Below are 19,054 nucleotides of genomic sequence, written 5' to 3'. Positions count from 1 at the left end.
GTACCAACGGATATTGTTCTTTATTTGTAGTACTGACAGTGAAGCCTGCCATACCCATTATAATGGGGGCCAACATTGGTACAACCGTCACCAATACATTGGTGGCTATGGGGCAGACAGCGGATAGGAACCAGTTCCGGAGGGCATTCGCTGCAGCTACCGTGCATGACATGTTCAATTGGTTGTGTGTCATAGTTCTACTTCCGGTCGAGGTGATTTCCGGCTATTTGTTTGAAGTTTCCAATGCAATTATACAGACGCTACCAAGCACCGAAAATAATGGCACATCGGAAAATCCAGAGTTCCTGAAAGCTCTGACGGAACCTTTGACAAGCAGAATTGTATTAGTAAGTATAATGTATGTCCAATTAATATACATATAAAGTATATCAATATCTGTATCAAAAGAAACCAAATAATCTAATGCTTAATGAGTGTTTAACATGTAAAAAACACTTTTTGATTACACCAGTTTGAATCATTGCACTGATTAAGTTGCTTTGTGTATTAACATCTAAGATGTGTAGACTAAAGGCATGGTCTTGATGATTAATTCGGTATTAATAGTAGCAAACACGTTGTCACGAGAAATGTATTGTGAATGTCACCCACTTCAATAAAGTTCAAAATTACTTGATATGCAAATAAATATATATATATAGTGAAATACAGTGTTTTAAAGCTCTGGATGTACATAAATAGGTCTGGCTGATTTATATATTAGTTTATTAGCAGTTGTATTACATAATACCATTGCTATTTCATGTTGCTATAACTAATGATACCTGATTGAATAACTAATATACCTGATTCAATAACTATATTACCTGATTGAATAACTAATATACCTGATTTAATAACTAATATACCTGATCCGATAACTATGAACCTGATCCAATAACTATTATACCTGATCCGATAACTATGATACCTGATCCAATAACTATGATACCTGATCCAATAACTATGATACCTGATCCGATAACTATGATACCTGATCCAATAACTATGATACCTGATCCAATAACTATGATACCTGATCAAATAACTATGATACCTGATCCAATAACTATGATACCTGATCCAATAACTATTATACCTGATCCGATAACTATGATACCTGATCCGATAACTATGATACCTGATCCGATAACTATGATACCTGATCCGATAACTATGATACCTGATCCAATAACTATGATACCTGATCCAATAACTATTATACCTGATCCGATAACTATGATACCTGATCCGATAACTATGATACCTGATCCAATAACTATTATACCTGATCCAATAACTATTATACCTGATCCAATAACTATGATACCTGATCCAATAACTATGATACCTGATCCGATAACTATGATACCTGATCATAACTATGATCCTGATCCACTAATATGATACCTGATCCAATAACTATGATACCTGATCCAATAACTATGATACCTGATCCAATAACTATATACCTGATCCAATAACTATGATACCTGATCCAATAACTATGATACCTGATCCAATAACTATGATACCTGATCCAATAACTATGATATAATGATACCTGATCCAATAACTATGATACCTGATCCATAACTATGATACCTGATCCAATAACTATGATACCTGATCCGATAACTATGATACCTGATCCGATAACTATGATACCTGATCCAATAACTATGATACCTGATCCGATAACTATGATACCTGATCCGATAACTATGATACCTGATACCTGATCAACTATGATACCTGATCAAATAACTATGATACCTGATCCGATAACTATGATACCTGATCCGATAACTATGATACCTGATCCGATAACTATGATACCTGATCCAATAACTATGATACCTGATCCAATAACTATGATACCTGATCCAATAACTATGATACCTGATCCAATAACTATGATACCTGATCCAATAACTATGATACCTGATCCAATAACTATGATACCTGATCCAATAACTATGATACCTGATCCAATAACTATGATACCTGATCCGATAACTATGATACCTGATCCAATAACTATGATACCTGATCCAATAACTATGATACCTGATCCAATAACTATGATACCTGATCCAATAACTATGATACCTGATCCGATAACTATGATACCTGATCCGATTACTATGATACCTGATCCAATAACTATGATACCTAATCCAATAACTATTATACCTGATCCAATAACTATGATACCTGATCCAATAACTATGATACCTGATCCAATAACTATGATACCTGATCCAATAACTATGATACCTGATCCAATAACTATGATACCTGATCCAATAACTATGATACCTGATCCAATAACTATGATACCTGATCCAATAACTATGATACCTGATCCAATAACTATGATACCTGATCCAATAACTATGATACCTGATCCAATAACTATGATACCTGATCCAATAACTATGATACCTGATCCGATAACTATGATACCTGATCCAATAACTATGATACCTGATCCAATAACTATGATACCTGATCCAATAACTATGATACCTGATCCAATAACTATGATACCTGATCCAATAACTATGATACCTGATCCAATAACTATGATACCTGATCCATAACTATGATACCTGATCCATAACTATGATACCTGATCCAATAACTATGATACCTGATCCGATAACTATGATACTGATCATAACTATGATACCTGATCCTGATACCTGATCCAATAACTATGATACCTGATCCGATAACTATGATACCTGATCCGATAACTATGATACCTGATCCAATAACTATGATACCTGATCCAATAACTATGATACCTGATCCAATAACTATGATACCTGATCCAAACTATATACCTGATCAATAACTATGATACCTGATCATAACTATGATACCTGATCCAATAACTATGATACCTGATCTAATAATATGATACCTGATCCAATAACTATGATACCTGATCCGATAACTATGATACCTGATCCAATAACTATGATACCTGATCCGATAACTATGATACCTGATCAAATAACTATGATACCTGATCCAATAACTATGATACCTGATCCAATAACTATGATACCTGATCCGATAACTATGTATACCTGATCCGATAACTATTATACCTGATCCAATAACTATGATACCTGATCCGATAACTATGAACCTGATCATAACTATGATACTATGATCCGATAACTATGATACCTGATCAAATAACTATGATACCTGATCAAATAACTAGATACCTGATTCAATAACTAGTATACCTGATCCAAAACTATGATACCTGATCCAATAACTATGATACCTGATCCAATAACTATGATACCTGATCCAATAACTATGATACCTGATCAAATAACTATGATACCTGATCAAATACTATGATACCTGATCAATACTATGATACCTGATCAATACTATGATACCTGATCAATAACTAGATACCTGATCCAATAACTATGATACCTGCTCCGATAACTATGATACCTGATCCGATAACTATGATACCTGATCCAATAACTATGATACCTGATCCGATAACTATGATACCTGATCCGATAACTATGATACCTGATCCAATAACTATGATTACCTGATCCAATAACTATTATACCTGATCCAATAACTATTATACCTGATCAAATAACTATGATACCTGATCCGATAACTATGATACCTGATCCGATAACTATGATACCTGATCCAATAACTATTATACCTGATCCAATATCTATGATACCTGATCCGATAACTATGATACCTGATCAAATAACTATGATACCTGATCCAATAACTATTATACCTGATCAAATAACTATGATACCTGATCAAATAACTATGATACCTGATCATACTATGATAACTGATCAATAACTATATACCTGATCCAATAACTATGATACCTGATCCAATAACTATTATACCTGATCCAATAACTATGATACCTGATCCGATAACTATGAACCTGATCCAATAACTATGATACCTGATCCAATAACTATGATACCTGATCGATAACTATGATACCTGAATCCAATAACTATGATACCTGATCCAATAACTATGATACCTGATCCATAACTATGATACTGATCCAATAACTATGATACCTGATCCGATAACTATGATACCTGATCCAATAACTATGATACCTGATCCAATAACTATGATACCTGATCATAACTATGATACCTGATCCAATAACTATGATACCTGATCCAATAACTATGATACCTGATCCAATAACTATGATACCTGATCAAATAACTATGATACCTGATCCAATAACTATGAACCTGATCAATAACTATGATACCTGATCAAATAACTATGATACCTGATCAAAATAACTATTATACCTGATCCGATATAACTATGATACCTGATCCAATAACTATGATACCTGATCCAATAACTATTATATACCTGATCCAATAACTATATACCTGATCATAACTATGATACCTGATCAAATAACTATGATACCTGATCCAATAACTATTATACCTGATCAAATAACTATGATACCTGATCAAATAACTATGATACCTGATCCGATAACTATGATACCTGATCCAATAACTATGATACCTGATCCGATAACTATGATACCTGATCCGATAACTATGATACCTGATCCAATAACTATGATACCTGATCCAATAACTATGATACCTGATCCGATAACTATGATACCTGATCCGATAACTATGATACCTGATCCAATAACTATGATACCTGATCCGATAACTATGATACCTGATCCAATAACTATGATACCTGATCCAATAACTATGATACCTGATCCAATAACTATGATACCTGATCACTATGATACCTGATCCGATAACTATGATACCTGATCCAATAACTATGATACCTGATCCGATAACTATGATACCTGATCCGATAACTATGATACCTGATCCAATAACTATGATACCTGATCCGATAACTATGATACCTGATCCAATAACTATGATACCTGATCCGATAACTATGATACCTGATCCGATAACTATTATACCTGATCCAATAACTATGATACCTGATCCGATAACTATGATACCTGATCCGATAACTATGATACCTGATCAAATAACTATGATACCTGATCAAATAACTATGATACCTGATCCAATAACTATTATACCTGATCCAATAACTATGATACCTGATCCAATAACTATGATACCTGATCCAATAACTATGATACCTGATCCGATAACTATGATACCTGATCAAATAACTATGATACCTGATCCAATAACTATGATACCTGATCCAATAACTATGATACCTGATCAAATAACTATGATACCTGATTCAATAACTAATATACCTGATGCAATAACTATGATACCTGATCCAATAACTATTATACCTGATCCAATAACTATGATACCTGATCCAATAACTATGATACCTGATCCGATAACTATGATACCTGATCCGATAACTATGATACCTGATCCAATAACTATTATACCTGATCCAATAACTATGATACCTGATCCAATAACTATGATACCTGATCCGATAACTATGATACCTGATCCAATAACTATGATACCTGATCCAATAACTATGATACCTGATCCAATAACTATGATACCTGATCCAATAACTATGATACCTGATCCAATAACTATGATACCTGATCCGATAACTATGATACCTGATCAAATAACTATGATACCTGATCCAATAACTATGATACCTGATCCAATAACTATGATACCTGATCCAATAACTATGATACCTGATCATAACTATGATCCTGATCAAAATATCACTATGATACCTGATCAATAACTATGATACCTGATCCTATGATACCTATTATTGATACCTGATCAAAAACTATGATACCTGATCCAATAACTATGATACCTGATCATAACTATGATACCTGATCCAATATGATACCTGATCCAATAACTATGATACCTGATCAATAACTATATACCTGATCCGATAACTATGATACCTGATCCAATAACTATGATACCTGATCCGATAACTATGATACCTGATCCGATAACTATGATACCTGATCCAATAACTATGATACCTGATCCAATAACTATGATACCTGATCCGATAACTATGATACCTGATCCAATAACTATGATACCTGATCCGATAACTATGATACCTGATCCGATAACTATGATACCTGATCCGATAACTATTATACCTGATCCGATAACTATGATACCTGATCCGATAACTATGATACCTGATCTAATAACTATGATACCTGATCCAATAACTATGATACCTGATCCGATAACTATGATACCTGATCCAATAACTATGATACCTGATCCAATAACTATGATACCTGATCCGATAACTATGATACCTGATCTGATAACTATGATACCTGATCCAATAACTATGATACCTGATCCGATAACTATATATACCTGATCCGATAACTATGATACCTGATCAAATAACTATGATACCTGATCCGATAACTATGATACCTGATCCAATAACTATGATACCTGATCCAATAACTATGATACCTGATCCGATAACTATGAACCTGATCCTATAACTATGATACCTGATCCGATAACTATGATACCTGATCCGATAACTATGATACCTGATCCAATAACTATGATACCTGATCCGATAACTATGATACCTGATCTGATAACTATGATACCTGATCCAATAACTATGATACCTGATCCGATAACTATGATACCTGATCCGATAACTATGATACCTGATCCGATAACTATTATACCTGATCCAATAACTATGATACCTGATCCGATAACTATGATACCTAATCCAATAACTATTATACCTGATCCAATAACTATTATACCTGATCCAATAACTATGATACCTGATCAAATAACTATGATACCTGATCCAATAACTATGATACCTGATCCAATAACTATGATACCTGATCCAATAACTATGATACCTGATCCAATAACTATGATACCTGATCCGATAACTATGATACCTGATCCAATAACTATGATACCTGATCCAATAACTATGATACCTGATCCGATAACTATGATACCTGATCCGATAACTATGATACCTGATCCAATAACTATTATACCTGATCCAATAACTATGATACCTGATCCCATAACTATGATACCTGATCCAATAACTATTATACCTGATCCAATAACTATGATACCTGATCCGATAACTATGAACCTGATCCAATAACTATGATACCTGATCCGATAACTATGATACCTGATCCGATAACTATGATACCTGATCCAATAACTAGGATACCTGATCCGATAACTATGATACCTGATCCAATAACTAGGATACCTGATTCATGCTGCACCTTACGTTTTCTTCGTACAATATTTTTGTCACAAATTTAAGGAGAACTAGAAATAATCATTAAATCAATGCACGATAGTTGAAATGATTTTTGTATTTTAGCTTGATAGTACGGCTATAAATAATATCGCCAAAGGAGAGGTTCCGACAAGTAACAGCATAATAAAAACAGGTAGGTGACATAACTGTTGGATAAGTCATATTTTTAGGAAATGATTTTGATCAAAACAGTTTCATATTACATTGTAATTGATTTCCAAACTATTGTACGTTATTTATTATTAAAATAGCAAGATATAGGTACGAAACTTCTAACGTGTTTTCCAGTGATAGATTGGAGTTTGTCATTTCAATACAATAAAGATTTTGTGATATTTGGTTTAATCTTTTAAGTAGATTTATTACGGTGATTAAGTAAATGTTTAAATATCTATTTAAACTGTTGAAACATTTCACGGGGGTACAAGATTAACTTAATACACTAATGCTCTTGTTTAGGGAATCATCTGTTCTCGAGGACGACATGGAGTGATGGCGGGGTTGGTGCCCTTCTTCTGGTGGCGTCTTTAATTGTGTTATGTATATGTTTAGTTCTGATAGTAAAATTACTAAACTCGATATTAAAAGGAAAGATTGCACGTCTCGCCCGTAAACTGTTTAACGGTAAATTAGACGGATGTGTCGGCTTCCTGTCCGGGTTAGTCGCCATTGTAGTGGGAGCCGGTCTGACGATCCTTGTCCAGAGCAGTTCTATCTTCACGTCGGCACTCACTCCACTAGTCGGCGTCGGTGTTATCCACATAGAACGAATGTACCCTTTGACCCTGGGATCAAACATCGGTACAACGGGAACCAGCATTCTGGCAGCTTTGGCATCATCTGGAAACTTTTACGAATCGTTCAAACTTTCACTTTGTCATTTATTCTTTAACTTATCTGGAGTTTTCATGTTTTATATTATATATCCGCTCCGGAAATTGCCGATTAATGCGGCCAAATACATGGGTAACATCACAGCGGAGTATCGATGGTTTGCCATCGCATACCTTGTCCTTTTGTACTTCCTACTGCCAGCTCTTATCTTTGCCATCTCATTGGCTGGAGTGGGGGTCCTAATGGGGCTACTTGTCCCATGTTTTATTCTTATTTTGATGATAATCGTAATTAATATCCTTCAGGATAAGCGCCCACAAGTATTGCCTTTCAAACTAAGATCATGGGATTTCCTACCAAAATGGATGCGATCCCTTGCCCCATACGATAAGGCCATCATTCGGGCAAAGAAGAGGTGCACGTGTCAAAGTGAGAACAAAGCTGAAAAAGAAGAAAAAGAATCCCCACCTGAGGAGAACCAAGTTACGTACAATATTGATGATTATGCTTATTATAATTATGGATTCATATCTATAGAATCTTCGGTTTGATCAAATGAACATTTTACCTGCAACAATTAGAACACCTCGGTGATGATATTAGGTATTAGCGGACGTTTACGCAGGATATTGATATGGATTATAAGTGGTTAAGCCATTAGCCTTACAGCTCGACAGCAGGAGTTCGATCCCCTGCACAGAGGTGAGATTTTACCTGGGCACTCCGGTTTCTCTAACCACTATAACATCTCTCGCGCGCTAACTCCAAGGTCACCGGGAAGCGATTCATATAAGTTGCAACGTCATTGTATCCAAAATGATACCAATATACGTATATTTTTTAATACTATATTTGTTTACAATAGCGATTTTCCTTTTTTCCCGTATGGTATTTGAAATAATGCATACGAACAATAATGAGCTGGTTACGTTATGAAAGCTGTTTTACACTCTTGTAATTGCTGTCAAACAATCAAGAGTGGTTTGTACACTACAATCTTTGTTTTATAAATCTATAAAAACAATGCATAATATTCGATGAATGATGTATATTTTTGGCATCACTTTGAAATGAATCGTTCACAAAACGTATTGAGCTGTTTTCTCTATAATGTTTTGAATGTAGGTACACTAACGACATAGCTTGTTTAACAATCGATATAAGATGTGTATACATGTATTTATATTAAGATAATTTTAAAAGACAATATCTGTTAAAAATGTTATTCTCCGTGCAACATTTTTTATGAGAAAGAATTATTATACCATGTCCTTACTTGCTGGTAGCCAGCCTCGCAGCTAGATGGCCATGTGATTGAGAAGTTATATCATTGTAACATCAGTTCCCCGTCTATACATGTAGGTCTAGACACTAGCGTATATTTCCAAATGTTTGAAGTCCGTGGCGAATGATATATGACTTTAAGCACAGATGATTTTAAAATCAAATATGATTTTTCATAATTAGTATTATTCCTGATGCAAAAAAGAAGGTAATTTCTCTCATACCTACGTGTGTAATACTGGCTGGTCTAGGGCAATACACTCATGTCGCCTGGGACTGTATTGCATTGCTACCCATGCAATAAAGCCTCGTGACGTCACAGCATCAACAAAATTACTATTTTCTAGGTACAATTATAAAAAAATTTTCCAGAAACTATGTTGGATTTACTTTAAAAGATACAAGCAACAGGATTTGCGTTGAAAATATCATGCAATTTTCATGTATGGAGAATTTATTCACAGTCGTGTTTTCCCCGAATTTATTTCAAAATGGCGGGTATTCATAGTAGGAAAATTGCAATAAAACGTCGAGGTATGAGAGAAAAATATTCTTTCATACGTGAATATGAAGGATAGGGATATTCTACCCTTGGGATCACAAAATGTTGTAAAAACCCTCGGCAAGCCTCGAGTTTTACAACATTTTGTGATCCTCGGGTAGAATATCCCTATCCTTCATATCCACATATGAAAGAGTCTTATAATATACAATTAAAATTCGCTCGTGATGAGTAAAAATGTTTCATTTGTTATTTTTTTATCGTAAAATGACATAATCAATTACTTCTATCCTTGACATTTTAACTATATGACCAGGTCAGTATGGTGCGAGCGTAATTTGGTCAGGTGATAAGGTCTGGTTATCAGAGTTCGGTCCGTTTCTTTGTCCCACACTCTTTCTCGTTGTTGACGACATACTTGTAAGTATGTGTAACCATTTCCTTAATGAAATAGGTATCTCCAATTTGTAGTATAAATTGTTGACGAAATGTACAATGTAGTTTTGATGGGTACAGAGTATCAACAGTCTGTCCAAGGGATACTCGCTAATTCATTGTATGATTATACATATCCAACGCGGTTTTAAACACACCTTTGTTTATGTTTGGTTTTCAATTGGGAACAACATTCAAAATAGGAAATTATTGGTTATTTTGGTGTTGTTAATTTCATGTATGTCCTATTAACAGCCAGGGCCATGTAAGGACCGCCTCCTGTATATGTGATGTCTTGCGTGTGTGAAGTGCGGAGTGCGTGCTTTGGGAAATTCGCGTTGAGTGTTCTTGTATAGTGGAGCTCTTGCCCTTTTTCTGATGCTATATCATCGAAGCATGCCACCGAAGACACCAAGAAACACACCCCACCCAGTCACATAACATTCTTTCGCAGCTACTAAATTTTAAGATTTCCATTTCACAATATCGCGAAGATTAGCGTTCGCGGATTTAAAAATTGACTGGAATTCGTATCAATTTTCAAAATGTTAACATCAGTAAGCGCATATAAACTTTCGCGATTTTTCTTGCATTGCGTCATTCGCGAAAGTAAATCGCACGCGAAAGAAAGTTGGTTCACAGTATACTGACAAAGGGCGAACCAGTCGTCCCACTCCCTTAATGTTAATTGCTAAGTAGGAGCAGAAACTACCACTTTTATAGACTTTGGTGTGTCTCGGCCAGGGGACAGAATTAACTCAGAGCCTATATCAAAGTGGCGAATGCTCAATAGAAGCAACCTGAACGACATCGGACATTACACATAATACACTCGGTCGCTCCGGTTGCAACAGAAGGCCAAATGTGAGGCGGAGTCAAGGGAGGTATTATGGAAAAGAAAGTTAGTTATAAGAAGAGAAAAGATAAGATTTGAAATTTAGTCGCATTTACGATCTAGTAATAGGGGCAGCTGGTACAAGTCTAACGTTTTACAGACAGAATTCAGCTGTCAATGTAAATGCAAGTGTGTTTTGATATTTTTAGCATTTACCCTATTAGTACCATGAAATTATTCAATACATTTAATCAGAAATGAGGTTTAAAACAGCAAATGAGCACTTAGACCTAGCCCGAGAGACTCTGGCCCTGACACCAGACTTATTGTCTAAGTCTGCTGTCAGGACCAGAGTCTCTCGGGCTAACTTAGACCGTTTATGCACAAAATCACTATTATTACGATTACGTATTACGTAATCATAAGAGTGTATCAGAATCAACAGCAATACTCACATAAAGGCAAGGAGTTTAACAGGGCTGGGTATTATGCCAACTAGTAATCATTGTTGTCATTTCGATGACGCAAAGGTATACGTTTGATCTTTGGCAGATTTAGCTCCATGTTTGAACCAGACGTCAAACTCCCTTAAAGCTGAACGCTAAACAGGAGTAGAAACGATCACTTTTAAAGACTTTGGTGTGTCTCGGCCAGGGGACAGCACCCAGAGCCTTTCTCAAAGGGGCTAGCGCTCAACCAAAGGTCAAACGTGAGTCGGTGCCAGGGGAGACATTAGGAAGGACAAAGTTAGTTAGGAAGACAGAAAAGATAAAATTTTAAATTTAGTCGCCTTTTACGATCATGCAATGGGGGCAGCAGGTACAATTCTTATATCCTACCTGCAACTTTCAAACAGGTACACTGGTTCAACGACACCAAATAATAATAGATACCCATTAATGTCAGAAAGAGGCCATCGTGAGAGCGTCAACATTTCATTTGCATCATTATGTCAAATTGGAAAAGTATTAAACGTTCGTTCGATAAAAGCCAAAGGATAATCTTGTTAGCAGATGTCCCTTATAGTTAATATGTGCAAGAACGAGGCCAAAAGCGCACCTTGGTAACATTCGTCCTTTATATTTGATATGTGCAAGAACCAAGCCAAAAGAGACACCCTTGTAAATATCTGCACTTTATATATCATATGTACAAAAAACAAGGTCAAAGTGGGTTCCCTTGCTAATACCGTCCTTTATATGAAATATGTACAAAATCAAGGTCAAAGTGGGCACCCTTGCCAATACCGTCCTTTATAATAATTTGTACGAAAACAAGGTCAAAGTGGGCACACTTGTAAATACCGTCCTTTGTATATAATATGTACAAAAACAAGGTCAAAGTGGGCACCCTTGCTAATACCGTCCCTTATATATAATATGTACAAAAACAATGTCAAAGAGGGCACCCTTGTTAATACCGTCCTTTATATATAATATGTACAAAACAAGGTCAGAGTGGGCACCCTTGCTAATACCGTCCTTTATAATAATTTGTACAAACACAAGGTCAAAGAGGGCACACTTGTTAATACCGTCCTTTGTATATAATATGTACAAAAACAAGGTCAGAGTGGGCACCCTTGCTAATACCGTCCTTTATATATAATATGTACAAAAACAATGTGAAAGTGAGCACACTTGTTAATACCGTCCTTTATAAATAATATGTACAAAAACAAGGTCAAAGTGGGCACCCTTGCTAATACCGTCATTAATATTTTTGTTTGTTTTATTAATTAACGTCCTTTTAACAGCTGTGGTCATGTAAGGACGGCCTCCCATGTATGCGGTGTTTTGCGTGTAGGTTGTGCGAGGTGCGTGTTTTGGGAGACTGCGGTATATTCATCTTGTGTCTTCTTGTATAGTGGAACTGTTGCCCTTTTTATAGTGCTACATGATGTATATCACTGAAGCATGCCGCCGAAGACACCAAGCAACACACCCCACCCGGTCACATTATACTGACAACGGGCGAACCAGTCGCCCCACTCCCTGTATGCTGAGCGCTAAGCAGGAGCAGAAACTACCACATGTCCTTAATATGTAATATGTACAAAAACAAGGTCAAAGTGGGCACCCTTGCTAATACCGTCCTTTATATATAATATATACAAAAACAATGTCAAAGTGGGCACCCTTGCTAATACCGTCCTTTATATATAATTTGTACAAAAACAAGGTCAAAGTGGGCACCCTTGCTATTAACATACGGAAACTTCCGCACGTTTTGTCACGATGTAAAGATGACGAAAGAAAATGTTGAAGTTGAACTTTGGAATTTAATGATGATAACTTTGACTTGACGGATGGCTATTCTGGAGTGTCCAGAATATAGCCGTTATGTTCCGTACAAAGTCGGAGATCTAACTGCTTTACAAATAAAATATTTCATGCTTAAATAATGTACATACAATAACATTACAGAATTATGATTGACAGATATCGCTCATTGGCAGATTAATCAGCCGTGGTCAGTGTCCTTTAGGCAATTAGGATGGCCGTGACATTAATCCGGTTACGTAATAGAATGGAACTTAAAATCATTCAGAAAAGATATCAAAGTAAATTGGCAGAGGATATACACAGTTATCACACATATGGGGTTTTATCTCAAATGTCACAAACGTAAATATGATCAAGAATATAACCTTAGGAATGTCAAATTACACACAATAGTATTAACTGATAATTGATGTTAAAATTTAGCAACTATTAACGCAAAGTTCAAAGCACTTTAAAATTTATCACAAAATTCTTTGTGATAACTTCCTTCCGCTCCGGGAAAGACGCGTCCCGCGTCTTAATTAAACTGTCCTCTGTTTTGATGGAGTCTATTCGCTCGGTTTTCATAGGAAATGTGTGGTCGCTGGCGTCGTGAATTATTTTGTGGTTGGTTTGGTGGTCCGGGAAAAGTATTCGGTCTGGTAGTATTTGGAGCGCTGTAGTAACTAAGTTGTTTTTGGAGGCTTGTGATTATGTTTTGTTTCTGTTTTAATTCCTCGTCCTTCTCCGAAATTTTGAACTTTAAATTCGCAATCTGTCGTTGTGTCTGTTCTTTTTGTTTCGCGGTTGTTTGTAATGTACTGATTGTTTCGTCTTTGCTTTTCATAATTTTCTTTCTGTTGTCCAATGCTTTTTCTAGTTCCTTAATTTGAGACACATAATTGGTTATATTCACATTTTTGGCGCGTGCACATTCCTCTTCTAGAATTTCGTTTGATCTTTGTAAATTTGCACACTTTTCTGATATTTTGGAGATGGTAATTTTGGTGCGAACAAGTTTTGACTGTAATGAAATTATCTGGTTGTTGTAGTTAGAGTCTTTCTGGAAATCGTTTTGAAGTTCACTATTTTCAATGTCACTGAATGGAAAAATACACAATACCTTTTTGGTTTCTCGGAATTTCCTGAGACGTTCAGAATCTCGCCGCCGTTTAGATGTTGACTTGGCCTTTTTCTTTGGTGCAGTGCGAATAACGGACTTACTGTCCGAAGAGTTTTTCGGGACAGGAACAGGATGGATAGGCAGTTGTTGCTGACAGGTCCAGGGATAATATCCTGTTGTACCAACATTTGTAGTACAATGTCCGGTTCGATTAAAACACATTCTCGAAAAGTGGCCAATGTTTCCACATCGGAAACAGTAACATCCGTTTGCTGGACAACACATCGGATGGTTTGGGGCGAAGTGGCCTCCACATCTATAGCATAATGCCATCCTGAATGGTTACAGTCAAAACGTTACCCTGGTTAACTCCAAAGTATGGCGAACACAGTCTTGGTTAAAATCTAGTCCGTGTGATTCCGAATAGAGTTGGTCCTTCTTTGAGTCACTCGCGGGAAATACTTGCTTGGCAGTTGAGGTTTCGGGAAAGCGTACCCAGCGTAGAAGTGGGTACTACCAGGATTATCTCCACCAATTAACATACGGAAACTTCCGCACGTTTTGTCACGATGTAAAGATGACGAAAGAAAATGTTGAAGTTGAACTTTGGAATTTAATGATGATAACTTTGACTTGACGGATGGCTATTCTGGAGTGTCCAGAATATAGCCGTTATGTTCCGTACAAAGTCGGAGACCTAACTGCTTTACAAATAAAATATTTCATGCTTAAATAATGTACATACAATAACATTACAGAATTATGATTGACAGATATCGCTCATTGGCAGATTAATCAGCCGTGGTCAGTGTCCTTTAGGCAATTAGGATGGCCGTGACATTAATCCGGTTACGTAATAGAATGGAACTTAAAAATCATTCAGAAAAGATATCAAAGTAAATTGCCAGAGGATATACACAGTTATCACACATATGGGGTTTTATCTCAAATGTCACAAACGTAAATATGATCAAGAATATAACCTTAGGAATGTCAAATTACACACAATAGTATTAACTGATAATTGATGTTAAAATTTAGCAACTATTAACGCAAAGTTCAAAGCACTTTAAAATTTATCACAAAATTCTTTGTGATGCTAATACCGTCCTTTATATATAATATGTACAAAAACAATGTCAAAGAGGGCACCCTTGTTAATGCCGTCCTTTATATATAATGTGTACAAAAACAAGGTCAGAGTGGGCACCCTTCTTAATACCGTCCTTTATATATAATATGTACAAAAACAAGGTCAAAGTGAGCACCCTTGTTAATACTGTCCTTTATATATAATGTGTACAAAAACAAGGTCAGAGTGGGCACCCTTGCTAATACCGTCCTTTATAATAATTTGTACAAAAACAAGGTCAAGTGAGCACCCTTGTTAATACCGTCCTTTATATATAATATGTACAAAAACAAGGTCAGAGTGGGCACCCTTGCTAATACCGTCCTTTATAATAATTTGTACAAAAACAAGGTCAACGTGAGCACACTTGTTAATATCGTCCTTTATATATAATATGTACAAACACACGAAGTTATTACGAATACCGTCCTTAATATATGATATGTACAAAAACAATGTCAATATCGTCCTTTATATGTACACAAACCTACGGAAGCCCATTGGTGCCGAATTATATATGAGTTTTACGATTATTCGCAATTCATGGCGTTCATTCGCAAAAGTATTGTGTTTTTATTTTTTATTTTTCATATCTAATTTGACACCAATAGGCTTCCGTACAAACCAGGGCAAAACGAGCACCTTTGTAAATATCCGCCCTTTGTTAATACAAAACGTATATTGTGAAAATGTTAAGTTTTGTGTGTTTTACTTCTATAAAAGTGTTTGAAGTATTATTTACGTACCTTTCAGGATAGCCTCCACTCAGGATGACCCTTATACTGGTAGTCATATGTCTGCTGATTGAGATCAGTGCTGCACTTAATCCCTGTACTACAAGTAGATATTCAGATGGGTGTAGTATTCCGGGTGACCTTCCATTTTTCTACAAAGAAACCTTCACACCAAACTGTAACCAACACGATATCTGCTATTACTGTGTAAGATTTCATTCACATTCATCAATTGGTAGACATGGTTTTGTACCGTGCATCCTATCTTTAGCTTTGTTGAGATCTTACCCACCGTGGCTAATCCTAAAAACCGGGCTACGCTATTTACGCTCGTGGAAACGCTTCTTTTACATAGAAAACTGTCGTCTGGGGGAGCGTATGTGATAAATACATGCCCCAAAATTTTTATTTCGCTGTTCACAGATGAAGCCTTGAACTGTTTTCATTTGGCTATAAAATCATAATAGGTTGGATTACAATGCGAAAACGTCTCTGAATTTATTCTTTATACACTGTATTTCAATTAAAAACACATTATAATCATATATGGTATAGGGCATGGTGCGTGTTTTGGAAGGCTGTGGTATATTCGTGTTGTATCTTCTTGTATAGTGAAACTCCTGTCCTTTTTATAGTGATATAAGTATATTACCGAAGACATCAAGCAACACACCCTACTCGGTCACATTTAGTCCGCTAAATCTGACTATATTAACAGGGTTATTTTTTGTCTAATATATATTAGGGGTAAAAGGCCTTATAATATAGACAGGTTTAGCGGACTATAGCTAAGCACATGATACTGACAACGGGCGAACCAGTAGTCTCACTCCCTTTTGTGCTGAGCGCTAAGAGCCTTAATCATACCTCGTATCAGGCGGTGTCAAGGGAGACGTTTCGAAGAAGAAAATAAGTAGAAAAAAGATAAGAACCTGAATTTAGTTTTTCGCTCATGCGATAGGGGCAGCACGTGCTATTCTACTGAAAAAATGAAGAAATAATTTTGGAACTATAATGTATCCACTGCCTTGTATGTTGTTCACTATCCTGGTAAGCGTTTTCGCATGCGTAATGTAGAAAATATAGTTATAACAGTAACATTCAACAAGAAAAAGTCACCTTATCATTGAAATCTGCGATAATTTTAAAAACTGAATCCAGTTTTAGCTCTGTTTCTCTTTTAGATATATATCTGTTTGAATATATAACAAAAATACATTTTTCAACCATGATATGACATACCCGTCTATACTGTGCGTGAAATACAGGACAGAGTATAATACAATAACTCTACTGTTCTGTGGATAACTTGTATATTTGGATTATTGGCCATGAGTTAAACACCGAGCAAATATTAATCACGTACACTCCCTTTAAGACGACATTTTTCTATGTAAGAAAAGTGTTTCCAAGAGTGTAAATAACGTAGCCCGGTTTATGTTATTTACACTCTTGGATTAGCCCCGGTGTTACCTATTACAACTGAATGACTAGATTCATAAACACATACAATGTAATCGGATCCGAGTCTGAATTTATTATAATTTTTAGACACAAATACCTTTTTCTTAAAGTTTTTCAAAAATTCAAGTTTTATTTCGTTTGCTCTACATTACTGCATCCAAAGTGATAGTCCGAATGATTCTGACTATCTATCCGCTTTTTATATACTGACGTGGGCAGATGTATATAAAAAGCGGATAGATAGTCAGAATCATTCGGACTACCAAAGTGACAGATCAACTTTCATTGCAGTCCTCAAAGTTTGCTGTTTGTGCTATCTAAGTACTCTATAACAACTTAATGCAGCACTTTCGAGAACTAATTTATTTTGAAAAGAATGTCCCAACAGTAGCACAATACTCACAAGCTACGTAGTTAAGACTCTTCTGTCATTCTCTTTGACGAACAAAGACGTCGGAGTCGAATAATCTTTAATTATCCATGATTTAGTTTTAGTGCATCACACAGATAAATTATCTGTTGAATGTTTAAATGAATTATTGTATGTTATATATGAGAGATGGGATGTTTTCTGTGTCATTACAGGCGGTCCTCTATGGGTTGGGCAGACACGACTGTGATGAACAATTTTTAACTAACATGCGGGCATCATGTAACCATCTGAACAGGAGGAGGTTTCTGTTCAGCAGTGATACCAACACATCGGCACCTACACACCACGCTTGTATGGCATCGGCCTTTGTCTATTACGAAGCTGTATATCTGGGGGCAGAAAGCCATTTTGAGCAAGTAGCACCATCTTGGTGTAGAGAGAGCTGGGTTCGCCAGTGTTTACCATTACCATCATAATCAATATATAGTTTGTACGACATTTGTCTCTTTTCCTGGTTTATTATTATTCATTGGGTTTAACTCCACAAAATAAATATTCTTCACTACTGATTGACTTGTATTTCATGAGCACATAACAAGGGAGCAGTTCATTAATCACTTATATCACCTAAAGTCAAAAAGTATACTGTAAATCATTTTGAAATTGATAAATGTTTCAAAACAAA

General features: G+C 35.9%; 1 protein-coding gene across 1 annotated transcript in view; it reads left to right on the top strand.

Moving 5' to 3' along the window:
- LOC138316260 (sodium-dependent phosphate transport protein 2B-like) overlaps nt 1-18,673 on the top strand; it is a 29,280-nt gene extending 10,607 nt beyond the window's left edge. The window contains exons 5-8 of the mRNA XM_069257874.1: nt 31-347; nt 7,453-7,522; nt 7,849-10,429; nt 18,582-18,673. Coding sequence (XP_069113975.1) covers nt 31-347; nt 7,453-7,522; nt 7,849-8,774 — 1,313 coding nt within the window. The 3' untranslated portion in view covers nt 8,775-10,429; nt 18,582-18,673. The remainder of the gene's footprint in view (nt 1-30; nt 348-7,452; nt 7,523-7,848; nt 10,430-18,581) is intronic.
- Nucleotides 18,674-19,054: the final 381 nt, after the last annotated feature.

Source organism: Argopecten irradians, chromosome 2 (genome assembly GCF_041381155.1).
Source record: "Argopecten irradians isolate NY chromosome 2, Ai_NY, whole genome shotgun sequence".
In the NCBI taxonomy this organism is placed as follows: Eukaryota; Metazoa; Mollusca; class Bivalvia; order Pectinida; family Pectinidae; genus Argopecten; species Argopecten irradians.
Note: the sequence above shows the minus strand (reverse complement) of the source record. Positions and strands in the feature narration are given on the sequence as shown.